Below are 26,356 nucleotides of genomic sequence, written 5' to 3'. Positions count from 1 at the left end.
TGTGTTGTGTTGTGTTGTGTTGTGTTGTGTTGTGTTGTGTTGTGTTGCGTTGTGTTGTGTTGTGGTGAGTTATGTTATGTTATGTTATGTTATGTTGTTCAACGAATTTCACCTCAATTCAGTCCAATTAACTCAACTAAACTCAACTCGGCTCAGCTCAGCCCACCTCAGCTCTCCTTTATTTAAAAGGTTGAATTTTAATGCAATATCCTACCAAAAATACATCTCACTTAGACAGTTGATTAGTCTAAGTTACAGGTCCAAAAACTCACAAATCGCAAAACCATTAGCAAGTTACCGTTTTAAATGCGCCTTGGGGTCAGAAATCTTTTTGGTTTGAGCTTTTCTATTTATAACGTTTAACCCAATGGCGAAAACATTGATTAGAACTCAAGGCCAGTTCAGCATTTCAGTACACACCCATATATACATATGTACTTACTTTCATAACATTAACATTGATTGTAAATTCAAAGATAAAGCTACATAGTAATTTCGATCCCTAACATAAAACACAAAGGGGGTCGCGTTGCGCATAAATCATAAAAAGTTCTGCGCAACCAACGAACTCGAACCGAAATGAAAAATTTATCTCCACGATCCTGTGCCGAGGTGATGGCGGTATCCTATTAATATACGGTCAGCTACAATTTTCTGCGCCAATGGATACCTCAAAAGAAATAAAAAAAAAATATCAGTAGCGGCAAAAATTGCCTGCAACAACTATGCTTTGCAGCATATTCATCTTCATTGATTTCGTGATGCACTTTAATGAAAAGAAACCTGATATTGCAACAACTATGCGATAATAGCTACTAAGCCCAAGCAGCAACTTTGATTGAAGCAGGCGTAGCAGCAAGCAGGTTGAAGTAGCCCATAACGAATACAGCGAATTTACAGCTTGAGCTCTACAATATTAAATTTCATATCACGTCCACCCAGAGGGCGCTTATGGCAATAACTCCAAATAGCTTGAAGCGAAATAGAGGCTAGACTTTCACAAGTAAACATGCTAGATTTATAATTTAGGAGCAAACGCAAAAAGATCGTTGCCAACTGCAAGCAGATGGTCAACGTACTATAAGATGTTTTTGTGTGTTTTTGGTTTTCGTTCGTAAAAAAATTTCAAATATAGAATTATCTAAAATTTTCTGTACTTCACTGATTAAAAAAAAATCCAAGCCATTTTCTTGCTTTTGCACGTACATATGTACGTAATAGCGTAAGATCGGAAAAATCTTAAAGTTATTAAGATGTAATAAAAACGTATAAAACAAAATGAAAATTGTTAAGAAAATTAATTTAGTTAATTAAAAAAAAAAACATATGTATTACAACATTATTAGTAACCAGCAAAGATGGGACCAATAAATGTTTTACGCTTATCTATGTGTATGTTATCTTCTTCATATATTAATACGCTGACAGATATTTTGTCCGCCTTCTTTTTGGCGATTCGACCGAACCGATTTCAAAACCAAGAACACAGTTGGAAAAATAATTTTCTGCAGCTGGGGAGAGTTTTTATGTTAACAAAATTCGTTGAAAATCTTCGTTTAAAAATGTCCGTGTATGTATATGGTTGTTATTGCAACCTGTTCAATTCGAACTGTTTTCGCATTTTGTTTTACTTCGTATTTGAAATTAAATTTGTAATAAAGATAAATATGAAGATGAAAAAATAAACAATAACGATGAAGATAAAAAAGAGAAGTAAAAACGAAGAAAGGTAAAAACGAAAATGAAGACAATGAGAAGTACACAAGAATTAGGTTGACTGAGGAGTAAGACAATTAATTGAAATTTTTCGATAGGAATCGAAATTAATTCAGTCATAAAACTTACCCAAATTTATCGAACCATCGAAGTTTATAGTTATCGAAATTTATCGAATTATCCATGCTTATTGAGTTATCACAATGTATCGAATTATTCAAATTAATCAATGTTGATTGAGTTGTCGAAATTTATGGACACAGAAACTTAGTTGTCGAAATTTACGGATAGTCATGGAGCTATAAAAATTTATGGGATTATCGAAATTTTTCAAGTTAAGAAATTTATCAGGTTATCGATATTTATTCGATTATCATTATTTATAGAGTTAACGAAAATTATCGAGTTATCATAATGCATCGAGCTCTTTCAACTTACAGAGTTATCGATGATTATTGTCCACTGAAATTGGTCGATTTATCGAATCGAAGTTTATGGAATTTTCAAAATATGTCGAGCTATCGAAATTTCAAGGTTACATAAGTTTATCGGGTTATCACGGCTATCGAATATTTTCGTGTTGACAAAGTGTAGCGAGTTATCGGAATTTGTCGATAGCTTTCGAAAAATATGGAACTGTCAAAATTAACTGAGTTAACTAAATGTGTAAAAGAAGACAAAGTTTATCGAGTTATCGATTTATCGATTTATATCGAGATATATACATTTTTTCAATGAGTCAAGTTTTCGAATTTGGTTGAGTTATCAGATTTTCGTGTTTTTGAAATTCATAGAAATATCGATAAGTATCAAATTATTGGAAGTTATCGATAAACTGGAATATACCGGGTCAATTTCAAGTCGTGCCTAAGTCCTCCAAAGACTTTCAAATGTATAACAAATTGCAGTGACGTTTTAATTACAAAGTAGGAGATTTTCCGGTAAGTTACTATGTACCTTGTAAGACGCGTAAACCTAGTTGACGAGGAAGAAAGACGCATAAACATAGATTTATACCTAACCAAGGACAAGGACTGTCACTTTTCTATTCCCTAAACCCTCTTAGGAGAATGTACATACTATTACACCCGCAAACATAGTTGTCCGCGAAAATAAGTTTACACGACTTTCTTCGCAGTCAAATAGGTTGACGCGTCTTTCTTCGCTGGCGTTTTTTTTTATGCGTCTTTTTTGCGGTCAACTTTTGAGCTCATGCCTTTATTCGTGTCTAGTGACCGTAAGCTCTCTTCCACAAAAATTTTCTTGGGCAAGTTATGGAGTCCAATGTATGTAATTGAAGAAACGAAGCTTTTATTTAATGTTTTAAATTTTTTTACTTACATTTTTTTAGATACAAATGGTGCGTATTAAAAAAACACATTTTTAAAAGACACCAACATTTTATTGCCACTTTATCGGAAATTTAGTCGATACATGTATCGGAAATTCATAAAAAAAAAATCTTGCACATTCAAAATTGAACATCTTTGGGTCCAGTAATCGCATCGTAGTCATTTTAGAACCCCCTAATATGCATACATACCTATGTATACATATCAATTGTAGAGAATGTATGGCTCTAAGTAAGGAAAGTATAGAAAATGAAAGACTTAAGACACAAACTTTGCTAACAGCAGCTTCACATTAAATCTCTAAAAAAAACTTGCAATTAGTCGAATATGAGAGCAATATTATCAAAATTATTTCCAATTAAAATATATTTCAATTAAAATCTTTTTCAAAAAGGAATAACGGTTCATCCCAACATCAAAAAATATAAAACGAGAAAAAGTTTTTCTTTAATAACGGTCGCCCAGGTACTAATCGATCATTATTATTATTATTATTAATGACAATGATGTTGCACTCGAAACTCGTCCGAGCATGTCTATATATTCTCTCAATTGCATCGTAGTGCTTTCTCATTGCGGAAAACTGCATGGCTGACGACTTGGCAAGGAAAGGTACACTTCAAACGTTATCTCCATTTAGGGAGCGATTTAAGGTATCTTTGAATGCCTTTTGTTCACTCTTGAACATATGGGCCTTATTTCAGCCCAGCGGGCAATGGGCAAAAACTAGTATAGGGGCAATGGCAAGATTTTTCAGTCTCCTTACGCTTGCAAAGCGATAAATATCGCTTTTGAAAGGGGATTTTGACAGGTTACTACCCGATTGGTATTCACGTAGTAAGACTGGGAATCTTACTTGATCCTTTCTGTTTCACCTATCTGGAGGATTGCCAGGTGGAATCTCCGTATCACTTTCCACTAGGCTGCCTAGACTTCGCGAGGCTACGGTTAAAATGTTGAGAAGCTCTCGGGTATTTATATCGTAAACGTATTCGTAATCGGCTTGCGGCGTTTCGTCGGATAAATAGTGGTTGGCATTCAGACGTATACGTGGTATCACCAAAGACAGTTTCCCTATTGACCAAGAGCGTCCCTAATCTGGGACAACCAGAGAAATCTAACCTCAACCAACCTTTTACGTGGCAGCTTATGGCGAATCATGTATTTGTTTTCGCTTTATTTCTATATGTAGTAGCTGCCACGTTAGACACATTCATGTTGAACGTTAACCGCGCGAGTCGATATCTCTTTCACGTGTTGCCATAAATTCATATCGATATGACATTAACAAGCACTTTAGCGGCTGCTTTGACTGCCTTCAATACCTTCGATATTAACACAACAACACATGTTTTCCGCCTATGGTTGTAAACAGACTTACAAAAAGTATTTATTCGTGAGTGAATACAAGCGGTGTGAGGTTTATGGAAGTAAAGTTCTGCGCAGCCGTATCCAAGCGCAGCAGCTTTAAATCGCCAGGATTATTACTTAACATACTTGCTATATTTATTGCATGCTTGCGCTAATAATGAAGCTATTTACATACATAGTATATTTGTACATAGTTAGCTGCGTGTATGCACCTTACCATACAATATATTAGAAATAACATGCAGGTGCGTACCATTTTGCTAATGAGATAGACGGAGATCGTTTTTTTCTTTCTTCAGAGGCGAATACTCTAAGAATGCTATGACAATGGTCTGGAAATTATTACCCACCTGACCGATTTTTGCAAGTTAGAAAAAGTAATCCATGTAAACCTTTCTTTCGGGAGCCAGCTGACATCCTAAGTGCAGTCAGTCCTTTCGCAACTTGGCGCTTCCAACGTAGAAGGAAGACCAGGAAAAGGGAATCCCGCACTTGTCACTCTTAGAAAACGGGTGGGGGAAACTTTTACGCATAAGCTAAATTTGCGGCTCGGTCGAGCGCTGGTGTGGGTATGGATTTTCTAGAGATCTTTGAGAAAGCCATACAAAACTAAAAAACAACTAGTGCCAGGATTTGTATAGTGGAATCGAGAGCTACTGCAATTCAACAAGCCTCCAAAAAGGCACACTTTCCAACGGACGACGATGCAGAAGATCCAGCTAACACTATTGCATCCAGCAGAGAGAGGGGAAGCTTTTTATGGGAGATGTCGTGACCAGACCATCCAGACTGAAGCATTTAGCTCTCTCTCACAGTACAAGTCACGTGGTTAAGACGGCATCCTTCCTGCGATGTTTCAAATGCACAGAATACTGACATGAAGGAAAATTCTTAACAATGTCGTTACAAGAATAGCGGCGCATGCCGTTACAAGAATAGCATGAAGAATTCGCATTGGGGGTCTTCAATAATGCCTCAAACAAAGCATTTTAAGACAAAGGGACGACGATAAGGGTTCATCCTGCTCAACGCACTCAACAATGCATTGTGCGATGATAGTTTAATGATCGATTGAAACTGAGTTTGTCTTCATCTTCAATATCAAGTTCAATAGTACGCAAGGGTGGTTCCCAATCAGGTTCTCATAATTTTCCTAGTCCTTATAGAGTTAAGGGCATTTCTGTGATATTATGTGTTTTTAATGGTTCTCTTGAGAGTACAAGTACCTTACGGCGCCATACGGTGGAAGATGATTGGTACAAAAATACTTTATACGTTTTAAACTAATAGCAAAACAAATTTCAGCTGCGTCCGCCTGCGTCCATGTCGTTATTCTTCCATAGACTGGCCGCTTCACACGTGCAGATCCACTGGCGTGGAGGGACACTTTTTTTAATATGTTTGTGGTTTCATACAAAAGTAAATCTTGCAACGAGTTTTTGCCATGTTGGAGTACAGTTACTACTCGTTGCCTCATTAGCTGGTTGCCTCAGGGCTGATATGTGTGGCAGTCTACAGATTTCTACTATCTTTTAGATTTATTTCTTCCTAGGCTAATCCTAGTTATAAACCGAATTTCATTGAAATCGGACAACATTTACCATATCCGCCCACTTGTATAGTGGGCATGGCAGTCCGCTAAATTCCACCATTTTTTCATTTTTATTTATTCCTAGACAAAAGTACTTCTCGTTACAATTTTCAGCCAAATCTGAGCTCATTTAATACTTTTTGCCAACTTTTTATATGGGGATCTCCTACCGTGGAACGTAGCATCAACTTAGATAAGACGTATCTAAGTAATAATCATCACTATGAAATATAAGATTCCGAGCTGGTCTAAATCTAAGCCATATAGAGCACCAACTCCAACTGAATCATCTGAGCCCTATCGACACCTATCTCTCATTCGATCGGCTTGGCATTTTTCAGGCCGATACTGTTCCGCACGGACCTATAAACTGACACGGTCTATGATCTGTACACGATCCAAACCAAAATGCACAGAAGTGGTGAACTAAAACAAGTAGCTGCAGTGAGTCAAATCTTTTGTGACGATCCTACCCTGAGTGGACTGCGGATTAGTTTCGTGGGGGAAGGCTTTCTACCAAATAAGTGTACCAGTTTGCCAAGAGGACTGCGAGATTATTCAACAGCAGCTAGTTTCGAGAGATAGAGAGATAGTGTACTCGTACCCAAAACTATCAAAAGTTTTAGAAAACTTGTACTGGTTTTGCGTTCTCGTACCCAAAAAACTTGCAAGCTAGGGGAAATTGAGAGAGCAAAATACAATAGAGAGATGCAAATTTCTGCTGGAGAAATGTTTGCCAGCGAAAACTTATAAGTAAGAAAATCATCTGATCACAAACACATGTTTGTATATAAACAAAAGACAATATGGCGTTTTTGAGTTAGTTATTGCAATTTTTTTTATTAATGCTACTAGTATACAACGAAAAAGTGAGTAAATTTATTAGGCATTAATAAATAAATTTTTTAATTACGATACCTACTTGTGCTAGTCGGTTTGCTTTCACAGATTTACCATCGCAGGGTTAAATGAATAAGCACTCATCTGTATACATATGTATGTCAGCCTGACGTGCGATAACAGCAACGCCAGCAACCGACAGCAACAGCATCAGCCATCAGTTGCAGCAGCCATAAGAATGGCAACGCAATTTTCAGCACTTCATTTTTGACATGATTTACATACATGAAGTGATCGTGCACGCACGCTTTCCTTGAAAGTTCTCTTACTAATTTTTTCTCCCGTTTTTCGCTTGACTTCACTTATGTAAGTATGCACACGTATGTCTGTATACTCATACGCAATTGAATATCTTGAAAAATCGGCAGCGTAAAATAGTTGCTAGTAAAAAAGTAAATTTACGCATATGGAAAAAAAATTTCATTTACTGCAACTTTTTCACTTACTAGATTTGTTTATAGGCAAATAACTATGAGTGTCAATATCTGCAACATGTAAATTAATTAAAATAATTATTTAGGACTTCAATTACCAAGTACCCCAGTACTACTCCCAAAAAAAAACTTATGAACTGTTTTACAAAATTATTGGGTTTTTGAATTGCAGCCGAAGGTACGTTCAAGAGCGGATTGTTAGGATTAATTTATATTTCAATTCTTTGGTATTCGCATGGCGTTAAAACGTCAAAGTTAAATTTAACTTTTTAAACAGGTCAAACCCTATTCAAAAACCTCAGAAAATATTCCTAATGGTTCATATAAACCATTTCATAAAATTTCAAATCACCCTGTACCGCTAAAAAGATTCTAACTTCAAAAAATAAAACCTATTGCACATCCATGTTCCAGTTCTTTAATTTGACTTCTAATTTTGGAAATTCGGAATAACGGTGGAGATGTGATGACCTTCAAAAAATAGGTGGAAACCCTAACTAAAAGTGATATCAGTCTAAAGTTTTCTTACAAATCCTTCGTTTGCTACTAATATTTCGATATTTCATTTAGCTTGTGTATAAGTAAAATAAATTCCTCTTTTCAAACAGGTGGCAGCCCATTTAAAAGTATTTTCATACTAAAATCTTTTTATCTTCTTGCAGCGTGATACATATTTCAATTAACAGATGAATTAAGTTGAATTTGATTTTTTAAGCACACGGCAACTCTCCTAAATACATTTCAGAACTAAATTATTTTTAAACCCATTTCGATTGATACCCATCGTTTGACAAGCCATGCCATAGGTGGCAACCCTTTATCTCCAAACTACTACCCTCTTAAACCTCTTTTTTCTGACACCCATATAGTGACATTTAATTAACTTACAAAATTCCTTTAATTAAAATTTAATTCGATTTTTTAAACATGTGGCAACTCTTCAACACGTACTTAAAATATAAAGCCTTTTCAAACCCATTTCGGTTGATACCCGTATTGTAACAATTAATTTAACTTGTTAAATAATTTGAGCTTAATTTCTTAACAGGTGGCAACTCTTTTCGAAAAAATAAAACCTTATTGAACATCCACACTCTAAGCCCTTTAAGATTGTACCTTTTTTTACACTTTTGATTTTATACACTTTTGAAAATCGAGCTAACGGTGCGGATCTGATGACCAGGACAAAAAATCCCTTGGCGTATTATGTGTATAGATTTTGACTTCAGGGCCAATTCAGGATATATTTTGATGATTTTAATCAAAATATCTCGACTCTGGTCACCTAGCCGACCTAGCAAGATAATTTTTGCAAAAATGTTCTTGCTTACATAACCAATATATATTGTAAAAAGCAAATTGGCCCATAATTCCGTTAGATATATGCCTTTTATTTATTTTGTCGCGGTAGACTTTCCCAAGAAGACCTTCCCATGGAAACACCCATACACATATATGTATATGGCGAAAAAATATATTCTAATCAACGCCGTACTAATTAGGTTGATTGACTCGATTTTGCAAAATTTTTAGGCATTTTTTTGAAATCTTGATTTATTGAATACCGTGTAAAATAGATTTTTACAATCGTATAACTGGACTAAATACTTGTGTACTTTTCTCGGATCAACTCAGCGAACACTGTAGGAAAACCACGGCATGTGCTACAGGGAAGTCTTTCTGGCCGAGCGTAGACCGGGGTAGGTTTAGGGTTCTCCATAGGCTCGCGAAGACAGATCTCTCGATTCTGGTGGGTGTACTGACAGGGCATTGGCCTATCGGGGGTTAGATTAAATATCTTATCCGACCTCCTCCGAGTCCTCTTGACTGCCCTGCTTTTGGTAGATTGCGTCTTAGGAACTTGGGTTCATACTCTCTGCCTCACGCACTCACCGATTCTCGCTCTAACTTAGCAGTTACCGTTCACAGTGGTATCACAAAGGACCAACTTCCATGGTCTAGGTGAGCCCCTACAGCCACCTTAACCTAACCCAACATGTGTTCTTCATTCTCAGCTAACGGCATGCTCAATAAAAGGCTATAACGATGGATTTGAGCAATAGCGAAAGGGTTGTGAGTGAGTGGGCATATGAAGAGGTGGTTAGCGTCATCGCGGCGTCTTATTCAAATTGGTCTGAACAATTTAACCTGCTACAAAATCAAAAATTAAGTTGTTTCAAAGTATCACGAGCCTACCGAAGCATCTCGTGCTCTTCGTCTACAATAGGTAGCGTAAAAAAGAGTAAATTTGTAATTTTTTCCAATGCCGCCAGTAGTTTTGATGTTAATGAACGAAGTCGTCTACTTTTTCAAACTTGATCATGTCAAGGATCCCTTCCTTGCCCACCTTGGCATTGAAATCCTCAAGCATGATTTTTATATCGTGACTGGGGCAGCGCTCGCATGTGCTCTCCGAGAGCTTATAAAAGAGGTTCTTGGATGCTTTTTGTCCTTCTCTTCCGGCGGTCCGTGGCAAATGTATAAGACGTCGCAAGGCCCCAGATATTTTCTACCCTACTCCGTCCGGTGATGTCAGCTATTGTCCATACGATAACATCAGCCGATCGGTCAGAGGCACCTTCCCCATTAAGGTTCCAGATTTTCCAGGTGCATACCCTTAAATCATAACCCTCTATAAAGACTGTCATCAGATTCGGAATGATTATCTTCGAAATTTCACCGTCTATATCCGCTGATTTAAAGAGGGGGAAATTAAAATAACATGGTTTATTCTTTTTATCGCGAGACACTCTTTTAAAAAGTGCTCAGAGTGGGGTAGTATGTATTAAGGAGGATGTCTTACGAGTCGCCCACCGCGTCAGTCCATTAACCATCTAATATCTCAATATATGAAGGTTGATAATTGATTTTTACGGGGATTCTGCTGACTCCATGGCATCCTCGTTAAATTTTCGAAATTGTCTTCCGAAGGCCGGATGATTTTTTATACTTCTTTAACCAGCCCAGACGTTACTTCTGTAACAATAAAGACAATAAGGAAGTTTTCTTCCATATCTTAACGCGCACGCTTTCCTAAAGGTCCTTTCGGAGATTTTATCAAAATAGTCCCTCTTGTAATCAAACTAGCTTTAAGTGGAATTGTCTTCAACCGCTATTCAACTAGATTCTTTGAAAATATGTACACATGTTTTTGGAGTATAGTAGATCCTATTTTGTTTATCCAGGGTTCCTTAAGGGGTTAGACGTATACGCTGCGATATTCAACACAAAGAGTATACGACGGTGATCTGATCACCCTTGGCAAGCATAATCAAAACTAAATAGTCTTAAAGTGAATGGAAATTTTCAATTGATTGAGATTGAAAGCATAAACTTTTTTTTACATAAAGAATTAGATAAATTGATTGCAAAAGTATCATTTATTATCTCAAACCTTGTATGAGTGAAAGTTGTATCCAATTGTACACATTTTTTTCTTTCCGTTTTCCAGGGAATTGAACCAAAAAAAATGCCGAAATCATAATTGTTATTTTCTTCATTGCGGCTATTTTTAGTCCTAAAAATGCATGAAGTACAGTTTCATGTTCACTTTTTCTCTACAGTGTGCAGCTAATACATACATGCATACATACATATTATGTATATACATATACATACATACATATCCTAAAACCATTGTAGTTTTTTCTGATAAAATGCTGAAAATTGATACTCAATTATGTTGTTATGTAGCCTCTGTTGCTACCCTCTCTGCATGTTATCGTCGCCGTCGTCATCATCCTCATTATTGTTAAAGAGACGTTGTCGCAATGACTATCTCAGCAGCTGCTAGAGCCATTGCAGGCGCAACAGTTTTTATGTAGAGATTCGCCAACAAAAAACGACAACTAAAGAAATATAAAAAAATGCATAGATCGATCTCGTTGCCAAAGTTGCTGCAAAACAGTTAAACGAGCGAGAGTATTGCTGTAGCCACTTGGTGCTGTTCCTCAGCTTCCCTACGCTCGTGCGATTCATGCAACTAGACGATCGATGTACGTTCATAAATTTTTCACACAGGTCCATAAATTTAGAACCAATTAGCCGAGCTGAATTGATAATAGGCTTATTGGCTGAAAATTGCAAAGTAGCGCAAGCCATTTTTATCCCTGCAATTTTGTAGCAATGCAAGTAACTCTCTAGTCATACGTGTCAGTACATACATAGTTACATGTATACGTCTAGATTTGTTCAAATTGTGCGATTTTCATACGATGCATACACACATACATTCATCTGTATCTATCTTCAAAATTCTTAGTTGAGCCACATGTAGTAACTGCCGACAAAAATGGGTAGATAAATTCTAATACCATTTAACAACACAATTTGCCAGTTGTCTCAAATCGATTGTGCATCTAAGCAATTGTTGTCATTATCCTTGCAATTTGGAATGGAATTATTGTACTTGGAAGCTACAATTGCTTTATTGCGTTTTTATGTAAATAAGTTAATTTGGTTGAGCGAAGTGGTACGATTTACGTTTCCTATTTATTTGCAAAACGCGGAAGTAACGAGTGCGAGCAACGAAAGACTTAAGTAGCGAACTTGGTTAAAAAATAATAATATTCCACATTTTTTTCATTCGAAACGGCCTCAAGCTCAATAAGATTGTTGATAAAATAACATTATTAAATTAAAGAAGTTGAATGTACATATTTGTAATAAAAATGTTTAAATAAATTTTAAAATACACCATTAAAATGTAAGTTAGGTTAAGTAGCAACGTCCCGAAGGGCACCATTTGAAATTGTTTTTATTGTCCATTGTGACGCCACTGAAGAGAAAGTAAGGAATTTGCAAGTAACAGAAACACTGTCGTACAGTGTGCCTCTTGGGCAGGGGCTATCAAGATTACTGTTAGCAATGAGGGTTGGCGTCTAAGATTCGCCAAATGCCAGAAGTACCTGAAAATTTTCCACGACGGGATTTTCGTCAAATTCTCACTGAGTCAGGACTCTTATACCCTCCATGTCAGAAGAAACAATCTCAAGGGTATTCTATCTAACCAATTCTTCAGTCTAGCAGTTATCTGCAACAGGCACCCTACGACTGAAATTAGTCTAATTTATAATTAGCCAAACGAGGGAGAGGCCAGATATTGCATTACCATTTTTGATCACACCATATCAGATCTTTCTTGTTCCTTGGCTGTCAAAGTAGATATTTAACCTTCTAACCGATATTACCATAGTATCTAGATAGTCGACGAGCTCCTTTATTGCGGCTACCACTGCTTGGAATACGTTGTATGTCTCCACGAGTCTAACGAGGTTAGCGTAGAGTTCCTAACAGAACATATCTCCTGCCACTCTTCCCTTTAAATGCCGACCCACCTATGTACATATGTGAAGCATTATATGTAGATCAGTTTCTTCAAGTATGGAGTCAAAGTTTCCAAATATTTTCGAATTCCCATACGTCCCGAGTTAAAATGGAGAGTACTGCGGCAGCCTTACTTGTAATACTTGAGGATAGGACGCTAAGCTAGAGTAGAAGTGCATCAAAGCGACTGGAAGTAAGGCAGGTGGTTAGCAAAATATGTACACAAATATATACAAATTCTTGACGCCTAGGTAAGCAGAAAGTTCCAAAAAGTCAATTACTGCATAGTCCAGCTTCTATACAGCTACGAGTACTTTAGAAAACAAAGCAAGTTGGAGAAAATTGAATATCCTGAATACATGTATGGCGACTCCACTGCGGTTGACGCAGAGTATATGTATTCTTTGAATGTTAAAGATGAGTGCACCAGCAACGCTGCATCCTCGTGAATGTAGTAGTGAAAATCACTGCTGATAACTTCACACAAAAAGAATGCTGAATAGGGAAGTAAACTGGCAATTGATAAGCAGGGAAGTAGAAAGTGTACTCTGAGCAAAAAAGCCGTGCATGTATGAAGGTGTATTGATGGAAACTTGATTCATTAAAAATAGAGAACTTCACTACGAAGTAATGCAAAAAATTTTTCCAGAGTGAGCCACTTTACAAAACCCGATGGAAAGTGATTTAATTTCCGGACATACCATTGCTGGGACGACAGATTTAGATGATATATAAAAAATCAGTTATAATACGTATTATTCAGAGCTCTTTTTATATCCTTTATCCCTTCAAAAATAAAGTTCGTTTTTTTAGGAAAGTATCTGGTTTAAGTTAAGACCTTGCTAGGCGATATGCAGCAGTATATAGTATACCGGCCTACAATTACAACCGAGTTATTCAAAAATTGTATTCCATTTGCGCCATAACGTTCACCCAAGATTAATGACAGTGAAACTGGTTATGACAACTTCTTTAACTTTTAATTGTCTTGGCGAATTCATTTTAAATCTGGTTTATTTGAATATCTATTCAGCCACCATACGAAATCTATATAATTTTTCGCCCATTTTGATTAACTGACTCTTTTCGATGTACAAATATACTGCGACATGTCATGTCAATTTTCCGTTAATATTGCACTATGCGTCAGAAATCTGGGCGACATTTTTGCCTGGCCTTCGATATATTGGGACATATTCATAATCGAAAATAAGTCGATTCTAATATTAGTTGCAACTTTTTTGACAGATATTCCATTGAAATTATGTAAAAAATCTGCAACTAATTTTAGTGTCGACTTCTTTTTCACTACGAATACGTGTATATCATTACAAATATATTTCAAAGCTGAAGTGCATAGAGTTACTCAATTAGTTTAAAACAAAGCGAAAAAACCAGTTCTAAATTAGCACTAATACCAATGCGTTCTTTAATGTCAAAAATAAAAAAATAATCGTAATACCATCCTAATTTCCCAACTTTCAGGATTCACAAAAAGATACATTGCTTACAAGTAAATGCACTCTTCACGATCACAAGCCCACAAAAGCCCAAGCATAAGCACCTAAATCTACATTTACTCGCCTCATTTAAATAAAAGTACCAAAAGAAATCCGAGTTGATCGAAATAAAATCGTCTGGCAAATTGTGAGCAAGCGATTTCATAGCTTCCTAGGAACTTTAAACATCCTCTACACAAGCGATTTTGAGCGATGTTGAATCTCTTAGAAAATCGCTGCTTAATTAGTTTTGTTGCCTGCCATTCTGGAGATGGACGACCAGCTGAAAGTATTTTCTTATTGAATGAGAGAAATTTATGATTTCATTAAAATAGCAAATTTTATCAGCCAAACGAATCTGTGACGTGTCATGTTCCTGTACTGATACCTGCCACAAGTATGGCGATATGCGCAACCCGACGACAGACCACAGTCAACACTTGCAGTGGTGGCAATTTGATGCAAACAGCAACCACAAGTTGCCAGTAAACCAACTCAGCTTAAGAAGCCACAAGACAGTCCGAATCTCCATTTGCGGAGCGCTCATTTTGTTGCTGACTACATACTACGTTCATACATACCAAATTGCTTGCTGCTTTTGTGGTGTGCAAAAAATAGATTGGTAATGCTGCAGTGCGCCTGCTGCGACCAACACAAATGGTAAGATGAGATGCCGTCTATGCCAGCAACTTGACTGTCTTCAGCATGAAGTCCGTGCTAAGTTTAGCGTTTAAGCGCGCTTAGCGTTAGTGACAAAGGCGGCGCTTAGCCTACTGCTTGATGGCAGGTGGCAATCATGCTAAGCCTGTGCTGAAAATGGTTTGGCGTCAGATCAATAAAAAAAAACACACACACACACACATTCACGCAACTTTGAGGTCCCAGTCGTGGGTGCAGCCGTTTTCTCATTCGATGCTTTTCTCCAGCTACGGTTGTTGAATGCCCGTTGCTGGCCATTAAAATTAGTGATGATGCTGTTGATGGCGATAATTGCGGATGACTGTGAAATGTACACATGATTTGTAAATGAATTTAGCGCAACGGAGGTTGGATGAGTATTTATTTTTTTTTTAAGGCGATGCGTCGACTGTGCTAATGACTCGTAGTAGAAAGATTTATTTATGAATTTTTATTTATCAAAGGCAATATTTTTAACCGCTGTGGCTGAGTGGTTAGAGGTGCATACTACCACTTCGTAGGTCCTGGACTCGATTCTCGGTCCGGGCACCATCTAAATTAGAAAACTTTTTCTAACAGCAGAGGCGGCGCGGCAGGCTGTGGCAAACCTCCGAGTGTATTTCTGCATTGAAAAAGCTTATCATAGCTCGTACTGAAGAGGACATTAGGGTGTCGCAGAACATAAGGTGAAATTTTCATTCTAGTTTTTAGCCCTAGATAACCCGAAACGATAGTCACCATGGTCCCACCTAACTGCATATAATGTCCTGGCTTTTGTTTTTGATAAGACAGACTACCTGCATTGTGTTTCGATCCGTGTTAACCCCTCTGCAACTTACACCTTTTGAGCATCTCTAAATTTCCGCTGTGCCCCCGATGTATTATCCAATCACTTTACTTGATAAATATCTCGGGCATCATCAACTTTCAAACAAGCTACTGCGCAGATTTAGGTTATATTATATACATAAGACGAATCTATTATCGTCACAGGCAATTTGCAGCCGGCGTCCGTACATGATCCGTGATCGGTGAGATTCTCAGGCGACGATCGGTACGTCGGATTTAGTGGGTGGCTTTAGAGGGGCATACCTGATATTAATGTCGGTAGATGCAGTTAGACCGCCTTAAGTGCTTTCGTTGTAGACTATACCTGCCGTAGGGTAAATAGCTCAATGATGCCGCGGCTATATATAGGTAGTTGAGACAGAGGTGGCTGCTCCTGCCGGCATTTTTTGAGGAATCCTTTGCTTTTTATATCCATAATTGTTTCCACGAGTAGCGGCCTTGAAGAGACTCTTCTGTCCGGGCGCATATCCGCTGTAACCAGATAAGGCTGAGTAGGTCTGAAAGTCAATCGTTATTCCAACACACCGTTCATACTGACGAGTCTTGTATCATATGGCACCTTGATCCGGCCCTTAAAATTAAAAAGGATTTCAAAAATAAAAAATAAAAAAATAAAATGTATGTTTAATCTTCTATCATCGCGTGCATGTAAAATTATTCATGGTCCTCTCATTAAAAATTATTGGCCAAAAACTGTATATGTACATACGTTCTTTTCTCACGCACTCTGTTGACTGCGCATATATGTAAAAATTGTATTTCATGAGCGCATGCGTGCAAATATCGTACATTCCAGGCATGTCATCTATGCTACTTCGATCTTATTTATGTACTTGTATATAGCACGATCTACTCATGCTGGCATCAAATCCAAATAGAAATTTACCATCACAAATATCTTGGAATTTGTTTGCTATTGCTTTCACTATTGCAATTGCTGCCATTTTGGTTCCCAACAATATGGTGCGTCATTTATGGCAGTTAATTAACTGCATTGCAGGAGGTGTGAAAATATTCAACTATGGAATTTATTGCTACATATTCGATAATTAAATTAGTCATTTAACCATTTCAGGAGGCGACTACTGCCGATCCGCTGTTGTTCCTGCTGCTGCACATGTCCGCTACATTGTTACGTTGTTTATATCTTTTATGGCAACAATTAATAAGCATTACATGCCGACAATGCTCACTGAAGGCGACCATGTTATCGCAAATGCAAGTAGGTATGTACAGCGTGGCGACGAATAACTGTTACCCAGGTTTTTTTGAGAAATAAAAGGGTCCTTTAAAGATTTTGCGAAAAAAGGATTTTATTGATAATTTTCCACAGATTTTACTTTAGTTGCATTAATTAGTTTTTAAATTTTAATCCTTATTTACATTTGCCAGCAGTGTAAACTTTGAGAGAAAAGTTCATTTGGCACGCAAGTCTTTTTCAGGTGTATTTTTTCTTAAGCTTTGTATAAAAAAAGTACAAAAAAGAAAAAAACTGTATAAGGTTGGTCGAGTCACCAGTTCCGAGTCTATTCGATTTTTGAGTATGAGGCCTTAGGTTGGACAGAAGGCGGAGTATAAGGGACTCAAAATGGAGAAAATTAGCCTATGGTTACAGAAGATATGGAATAAATTAACTGACGAAGACCTGCGTGCCAAATGAACTTTCCTCTCAAAGTCTACACTGCTGGCAAATGTAAATAAGGATTAAAATTTAAAAACTAATTAATGCAACTAAAGTAAAATCTGTGGAAAAATAACAATAAAACACTTTTTTCGCAAAATCTTTAAAGGACTCTTTTATTTCTTTATTTTTAAATGTCGCGCAAGTCCATTATTTACTTAAAGTTACTCGTCCTTCAATCTGTACGCGAAATTCCTCAGGATATTAAAGCTCTGTAAGGTACTAAATATAACATACATACATATACACTGCCTAAAAAAAAGTATGCGCATAGCGAATTTTTCAAAATATAAATAACAATTTCTGTTCAGATATTTTTCCGCTAATTTTTTTATAAAAATTAGGTTCATTTTATAACAAAAAAATAAATTAGATTTTCTAAACATTGCGCAAAACTCGCAAATTAAAATGTATTGGGCTACAAATCTGCATGCTGAAAATAAATCTAAAAAATCTGATTAAAAGTTGAAAATTTGCATGCAAATTTATTGAATTTTCGTGAGTTTTTCACAAAGTTTAGAAGTTATATTTTTATGTTGTTTAAATGAAGAATGAACCATATTTTTATAAAAAATAGTTGAAAATATTGGAATAAATGAATAGCGAAAAATTCGCTGTGCCAATAATTTTTTCAGGCAGTTATAATATACTGGGAAAGTTATTTGTTCGAGCTTTCCTTTTTAGATATCACAAAAAAATATAACTAGAAAAAATCCCGAAATTTTTCTTCAAAATTTGATTATTTCTCAGAGAAAAATATTTTTTGATATTTAAAACAAACTAGAAAAAATCCCGAAATTTTCCTTCAAAATTTGATTATTTCTCAGAAAAAAATATTTTTTTTTCTTATCTCTTTGTTAATATTCGCAAGCATAATTGCTTTTAGAGATATAGTGGTTTTCACATTTTAGTCTATATGTCAGATGCCATGCTCCCTGAATATCGTGGTTAACATTTCTGGATTAGAGAAAGTTATATCTTTAAATCGATGTGTGTTCCATTGAAATCGAGCGAACGGTGCTCCAAAGAAGGAAGTTCAAAATTTTCTTGTGGCGTATTTATATATAGATCTAATTCAGTGATTCCCAAAGTGGTCCCCCAGGAGTCTACGGGAGATTCGACGGGGGTCTACGTAAGCGTGAAGAAATTGGGGGTTCACAAGTTGTAAGTTGGATCCACGAAAATTTATCTGTTATCTGATAGTAAAGAACAAATATGTTGGCTTTACATATCAAAACAATTAACCCAATGTCTGCTAAAAAATTTGTCTTAAGATCTGTCAAATTTCTGTTTTATCTTAATCCCGTTTTCTCATGTGGGCAACTTGCTGTCGTAGCATTTCATTTTCAAAAGGGCATCAAGCCAATGAGATTGATCTGTAAATGGCGCAGTAAAATGAAAATTGAGCTGTCAAACTACGAAATGAAATTCGGAAAGAGTCTTTCCGAAAGACATATATTTTTAATAGTGGAAATTCGCGGTCTCCGTTCGCGGTTGTGCCGTTGAGTTGGACGAACGGTCCAAAAGCTGTTTTGTATGGAAATAGGTTTCACATACAAATAATTTTAACAATTTAGAATTTTGGTGAGAATATATAAAAAATATTTGACATTTTCGAGACCAAATAACTTCTATACTATAAACTTCTACGTGTGTTTGCTGTTTTGCTGTGCCTTTCGATGTTTGAAAAGAATCAGTCAACAGAGATGCAAAAAAAAACAACTGTCTTGAACTTTTTGCCGCACAATATTATTTAAGGGGTGCTCCTCGAAGAATATTACACCTATATAAAGGAAAGAGCAAGAATAATATGCAAGTACGTAGGTGAAAAATGCATTTTTTGTTTAAACTTGTACGTTACGCTATTTTTTTTTTTGTTGTTTTAACTTTATACCTAGCCTAATTATGAGTAATATACTTGTTGTGCTAGTGTCCTTTCAAATAAATAAGTACAAATGAATACATATACAAACTTTCGATACTTATGATGATTAGAAAAAAATATATAGCAAAAATGTAGTCTGTTATTTCAAACATAAATTTTTTAACTCCGAATCCGATAACACCACATTGGATCCACCATTTTGAATTTTAAAAATCTGATATCAGATTGGAAATCAGCCACTTTTTTTTTGGTGAAAAGGAACGAATTATAATATTTTGTCGCCACATTGGATCCGCCATTTTGAATTTCAAAAATCTGACATCATATTCGAAATCAGCGACCGCAAAAACCCCCAAACACCCCCAATTTAGTTACTTCTCGACTTTTGGCCCGCAAATAGTAGTCGCCAGACCATAGTGCACGGGCTTAGAAGTTTTTGTCTTAGATATGGATTGAATGGCCTGTTTATTAAGCTTTAACTTGCTTTTTTAATCTTCTTAAATCAAAATTCGCAAAAATTCCTCACGGAGGAATACAATTTCCATCTTCCTCTTCCCTACAACTCAATTCAAGAGCAATCTATTTTGGTTTCCTCTTTTGTGGGTTAAAAAAGAAATAAAGCTCTCTTCAACTAAATTTATTTTTTTTATATAAAACTCACTCAAAACATTACCAAAGAACGAAGGTATCTACCTAGCAAACCATTTTTTCAGAGTATTCTGCATTGTAAAGAAATTTTAAAGAATTCGTTAAGATTTAATTCGATTTTAGGCCGAATTTTATAAAATGAAATAAATTACGCAGACTTTCATTCTTTTACGAAATTTCGGAAGAAAATCTGTGAAGCAACGAAAATAATGGTGCTATGTGAAGAATATCTTTCAGAATTTTTCCAGAATTTTCTTTATTTTTCGTACAGAAATTTCTTTACGAGTTCGTGTCAACCACTTCATATAATTTTCTTTGAAAATTCGTAAAAAAATCGTTACAGAAATGAGATACTCCTAACGATTTCCTTAAGATTTCGGGAACTTTGGTTTGCAGGGTACGTTCATTGATATTACTCCTCATAAAAGAGCGTTTTGTCTCTAAATAGAAAATAAACTATTTTTTTACCACTCCGAATTTAGAGTTAGATCTATAATTCACATTTTTCGACGGGTTTTGTCGGGTTTTGGGAATATGGAATAAATGTAGCAGCAGAGAAACCAGTAAAATTTTTGAAGTGGTTTACGAGAACAAAAAGTTTGGGATTCTCTGATATAATTGGCTCATTACGCTACCTTTAATTCAATCATGACAAACAAAGATTTTGAACTAAATTAAATTTTTACTAAAATGTCATTATTTGTAATGCATACATATGTACATAGGTGTTGTAATATATCTAATTGAGTAGTCCACTTGCAAACAGCGTTATGTGATTTTATAATAGTAAGCCATAAATTAAAAAAAAAAACGTCTACAACAAGTAACATTCAAATGGTATATTCCTTTTTATTATCTGAAAATTTGGATAAATAAGAGCCTAATAACATTAAACATCAAAATCGCAGTGTGGTAGTTTTTGCAAATCTTATATATAGAAATTAAATATAGCGAGTTTTGAAACAGTAAGTTTTATATAAGCTTTTTGCGTTCTCTCTTCCATGAAGGTTGGTCTGCTTCTTTTTTAAGACGTCTTCCACTAGGCACCGAAACTACCACGTTTTTTTTGCAGTTTTCTAAGTTCATCAGAAGATGGAGACTTTTGAACTTGGATAAATACGTACAACAAATATTAAGGCGACTTTTGAAAGTGTATATATACATACAGTATGTATTATAGCGACTTTTGCTAGAGTAGCTAACATTTGATGCTATTTTTTTTCAGAATATATAAGGATTTTGCACTGTATTGTTAGTGGACATGAAACTACTTTAAATACTAGTACGTTAACCACCAAAAACTAAAAATCGAAAAAAATTTACATAGCGCACTTTGCAAGTGGACTACTCAATTGTTAATTTAAAATTAATCACCAATGCAGTTAAGGCGATAGCGACTTACAAAAGCCAAGTACCGTTTCCTATGTACTTTTAGGATGCTATTTAACAATTTATATTGGACGTCGCTTTTCAAAATTCTACATATATACATATGTATGCCCAGGGGCGCACCCAGGAATATATTTTAGGGGGGGTTTTATATTTCTGAATATATATCACCGGAAAATACTGAAAATTTGCTTCAGATAATACGCTCTTTAAAATACATTCATGCAAGTTTTATGTACAGTATGTAATAAATAAATAAACGTTTTAAAATCCATAAACTGCACTTTATTTACATAAGATTAACAGAACTCAAACACTTTTAACCGACTTCAAAAAAAGAGGAGGTTATCAATACGCCGGAATACATAACTTTTGACCACGTGAACCGATTTCAATAATCCTTTTTTTATTGGAAAGATGGTACCTCAAGGGTCGTTCCGTAATTTGGTTTAGAGATCCGATGATTGGATCATGAAGAAATTAACGGTACCCCTAAATTTGAAGTCGGTTGTGTTCTTTCCTTAAAAACTACTTGTTTAATAAAAAGTTCTATAAACTCAAGATGCGCTCAACTTTTTAAAGTACCTAATAAAAAATTTTAAAAGAGTCAGTAAAAATAAATTTATTGATTCTATAAATTTTTGCACTTTTATGTTCATTTTTTCGATTTCTGGTTTCTGGTTTTCGATAGAGATGGTGAGTTTTCACGATTGCTAAATTTTTTTACACCCGAGCGCACTTGTGCACAAGGGTATATTAATTTTGTTCACATAACGGTTGTTTCTAACAGCCAAAACGAATCGAGATAGATATAGACAAATGTATACATAAATGATCAGGATGAAAAAAGAAATCGATTAAGCCATGTCTGTCTGTCCGTCCGTCTGTCCGTCTGTCCGTCCGTCCGTCCGTGTACACGATAACTCGAGCAAAAATTGAGATATCTCAACGAAATTTGGTACGTAGGTTTCCCTTAATCCAAGGTTGGTGTTGAAAATGGGCGAAATCGGACTGTAACCACGCCCACTTCCCATATAACGGTAATTTCCAGAAATACGAAAACTGCGATATTTTAGTAACTACTGAATATAATTCACTCAAAATTGATATTTACAATAATTTTTAGACGAAAAATAAGAATATTATAAATTTTTGGAAAATGGGCGTAGCCACGCCCACTTATGGTTACATGTGTATATCTTGGTAACCGCTGCACCAATTTCTTCCAAACTTGGTTCAACATACAAAATCGCCGAAAATTTTTAAAATCGGACGATAACCACGCCCACATCCCATATAACGGTAATTTAGAGAAATACAAAATCTTCGATAAATCAGTAAATATTGAAGCTTATTTATTCAAAATTGATGCTTGCAACAATTCTTTACCAGTAAATACGTTTATAGTAAAAATTTGGGAAAATGGGCGTGGCACCGCCCACTTATGATCACATATGTAAATCGGTAATCGTTCTACCAATTTGTACCAAACTCGGTGTGGTTATTGTGCTTTCCACATATAAGCAAAACGTTGAAAATTATTGAAATCGGACTAAAATTTACTTTTCATATAACGGTAAATTTCAGAAATGCCTGATACTTCCATATTTCAAAATTTAAAGACGGTAATTTACTCCAAATTGATACACCCCGGCTTACCATGTAGCGGTTGCATTCGCAAAGGTGAAAAAATATATATTTAATACTTGCGCCGGGTATTTAATGTTCGGCTCCGCCCGAACTTAGACTTTCTTACTTGTTAATATTTCGAATACCGAAAAAATTAACTGAACTCTCAAGAAAAACGAAAAATTCATATAAAACGACGGACGAGAAATGGAAAAGAAATTTTCTTCTACCAAAATTTCTTAAATCAGTTTGCAGCTCTCAAGAAAAAAATGCTCGTATATTTATTTCCTCATAGAAATTTACAGCAAAAGCAAAGCGCTTTTTCAGGCAACAGAAATTATAATAAATATTTCTTATAATTTCCTTGAGCTGGATTCTTAGCTTTAAGATACAGTTTGTATTAGAGGTTATTAGTTTTAGGGGGGGTTTGAACCCCAAAACCCACCCCATGTGTGCGCTAATGTGTATGCCCCGTTATTTTAAATACCTTTATAGTTAAATATTTTAGTTCCCAGACATTTCATTCTTTTGGCTTTTTCACTCCAAAAATTAACTATGGGTGTGTTCGAGCTACGTAATAATTACCGACATACTGCTGCCTTGTTGCTTTCTTGATCATATTTTCCTGATACTCAACTGAAAGTCTTCTAAAAAGCTGCAGAGTTTGCGCAGTAAAAATTTTTATGTTAATTTTGGTTTGCCAATGATGAGCAAATGATTGTCAAAATTTTGTTCTTCGAACGCTTGATGTAGGCATAGCCGCCAAATTTTCGCGTAGAACGTGATTCTTTTCGCAGCTCGGAACCTCCTTATGTAACATACATATGTATCTATGTACATAAGACTGAATCACTCCCCATACAAAAAAAAAATCGGTACTTTGTTCCCATTGGAATTATAAAATCTATTATATTTTAAGACTTGCACCAAAATATTTCGGAAAAATATTAAGATTTACCAATTTTAAAATACCTCTAAAATTGGGTACTTTATGAATAAAACAAGTTCCTTAAAGAACTAAAATAACAAAAAACATCACCTCTGATGACAGTTTAAGCTTAAAAAGTTTGCATAAAATATTAAAAAAAAAATGATTCAACGGAATCGTAATAATGAGATTTCTGATGCTGTATTTTAACTTCAAAGATTGGTATAAGAAAAACTTCAATAACTGGACCAAAACTATTCCGATTCAGACTTGTGAGGTATCATTGGAAAGATATTTTCTCACCCTTTTTATTTCTTTGCAAATAAACTAATTCAAAGTATGAAAGAGAAAGGTAGGATGAACGAGCCTCATTCAAAGTTGAATTAAGGTGTGTTGGTATTTGAAAAAAAAATGGGAATGAGTTTTTTTCACAGAAATAAAAAGAGTGGGAAAATACCTTCCCACTGATACCTCGGAATAGTTTTGGCTCAGTTATTCAAGTTTTTCTTAAACCAATCTGTGAAAAAAGTTAAAAACAGCATCAAATATCTCATTACGATTCCGTTGAAGATTTTTAAATATTTTTATGCGGATTTTTTAAGCTTAAACTGTTTTGTCATCTGAGGGAATTTTTTTCAAAAAGTTCTTTATTAAACTATTTTTATTCATTAAAAACTTTATTTTAAATCGGTCCAGCTCACGTGAATCGTAATATTTTTCAGAAATGTTTTGAGGGACGTCTTCAAATATAAACAAACTGGCGCCGAGCCGTTGCAAGACAATATTCTTATAAAGTCTCATCAAAAAAATCCTTTCGTTTAAAGAATAAAGGGAATGCCGCAATATACTAAAGCCAGCTTCCCGACATAAGCTACTACTCCATACGAACATTGATGTTTATGTTCATATATACAAAAGTTTTTCATTTATGATGATGAGCATCGACATTGTTCTAGGAATTTTGGCTATTTAAAAAATTTTTTTTTTTTTTATTTACTTATTTTAATAGAAATGTGTCTTTTACGTTACATGGATTTATTTTTGTTAGTTAGCCAGAAGAAAAATAGTGAAATGAATTACAAATAGCTTTCAGTTGGCTTTAGGATGTACATAGCGAACTTGATTTACTAATAGCATCTAAAAAGTTATTTCGTAGGCAGACAAAATTTGTTATTAAGACTCGAAAAATACAGTTTTACCCGAACCATTTTCACCTACTGACCTATACTTTCGTTGAATCAATCAAACTTTGGAGCTTTGTTCATTAGAAACCATGTTACTCCCAAGAGACAACTGGGTGGGCTGTTAATTTTTGACCCTTGTTGTACCAACTGTTTTGCTTCTTCAACTGTATACTCAACAACTTCAATCATCTCATCGTCAACGCCACCACCTTTTGTAGCTCGATCATTATCGGTAACTTCGCAGTAATACATCACTTGAGCTGCCCCAGATGAGCCTACACCGGACCTATAAAAATTACATATTAAACGATGCCATCATGCATATTTGCGTATACATATACATATATGTATGTTTGTATAATAGATACCTGTAAGTCATCACTTCTTCAATCCGTTCGACGGGTACGTCATAACCACACTCTTCCAACACCTCTTCACGAGCAATTTCAGGCCAGCTCTTATTTTTATCCACAATGCCAGCGCACAGCTCTAATGTGATACCAATATTGGGCGGAAATTTCTGCAGGTCTAATTCTGCCACATCATATCCACTGGAAGTAATCAAACTATGGAACACAGCTAAAAACGATTAAAAATAAATCAATGTCAACTAAACTGAAGTTAATGTGCATAAAAACATACTTATAATGCAAAAGCATTACCTCATACCTGGTCTAAACTGGCGAACAAAAATTAGGACACGTCGTGTTGTATTGTACAGAATAACAGCCACACTATCATGTACTTTCAACAAATCCCAATTTTTTTCTACACCATTCTGTACATAGTAGAGTCTAAATGGTTTCACATAAGGTGAATCCTTTGGCAATGGTCCCATCCACAATTTTGATATATTCTCCATGTTATCACAAAGTTTGCAGAGCTCCCGCAGTAAAAGCTTGAAACGAATATTGTACTCAATTCGTAGGTTCGCGTCAGACTTGGAGATGTAAATAATGATAAGATAAATTAAACAATGTGAACTTTGATAAGAAATTAACATAACTTAGAAATGTCACAATAAACTCTGTACAAATGTAAACACACATATGTACTAATAAGCAAAATGTTATTTGCGTATTTTACCAACCAAGTGATGTTGCGAGGTTCGTGTAAAAATCCAATATGCAGAATAATAAACTCGAAACGTGCTGAAATCCCACTGGGCAAACAATAAATAGAGAGGCAACGTTATGTAAATTTGCAAGGAAAATTGTTTATCGCCGTTTACTTTTTGCACACGTACACCGGCGCGAGCAGGCCATCAGCTGATTACACTTGAAAAAATAAGCCTAAG

General features: G+C 35.5%; 1 protein-coding gene across 1 annotated transcript in view; it reads right to left on the bottom strand.

Moving 5' to 3' along the window:
- Positions 1-26,336, bottom strand: part of LOC118737493 (uridine diphosphate glucose pyrophosphatase NUDT14-like) — a gene marked incomplete at its 5' end in the record, with an annotated part of 68,090 nt that extends 41,754 nt beyond the window's left edge. Inside the window, 4 exon segments of the mRNA XM_036468041.1 lie at positions 25,098-25,345; positions 25,428-25,638; positions 25,729-25,999; positions 26,150-26,336. Of these exon segments, the coding sequence (XP_036323934.1) occupies positions 25,114-25,345; positions 25,428-25,638; positions 25,729-25,921 (636 nt within the window). The 3' untranslated portion in view covers positions 25,098-25,113.
- Between the last annotated feature and the right edge of the window lie 20 nt (positions 26,337-26,356).

The sequence above is a fragment of the Rhagoletis pomonella genome, unplaced genomic scaffold (genome assembly GCF_013731165.1).
Source record: "Rhagoletis pomonella isolate Grant_MI unplaced genomic scaffold, Rhpom_1.0 Rhpom_scaffold_00004, whole genome shotgun sequence".
Lineage (NCBI taxonomy): Eukaryota > Metazoa > Arthropoda > Insecta > Diptera > Tephritidae > Rhagoletis > Rhagoletis pomonella.
This window is presented reverse-complemented; position numbering and strand designations above follow the sequence as displayed.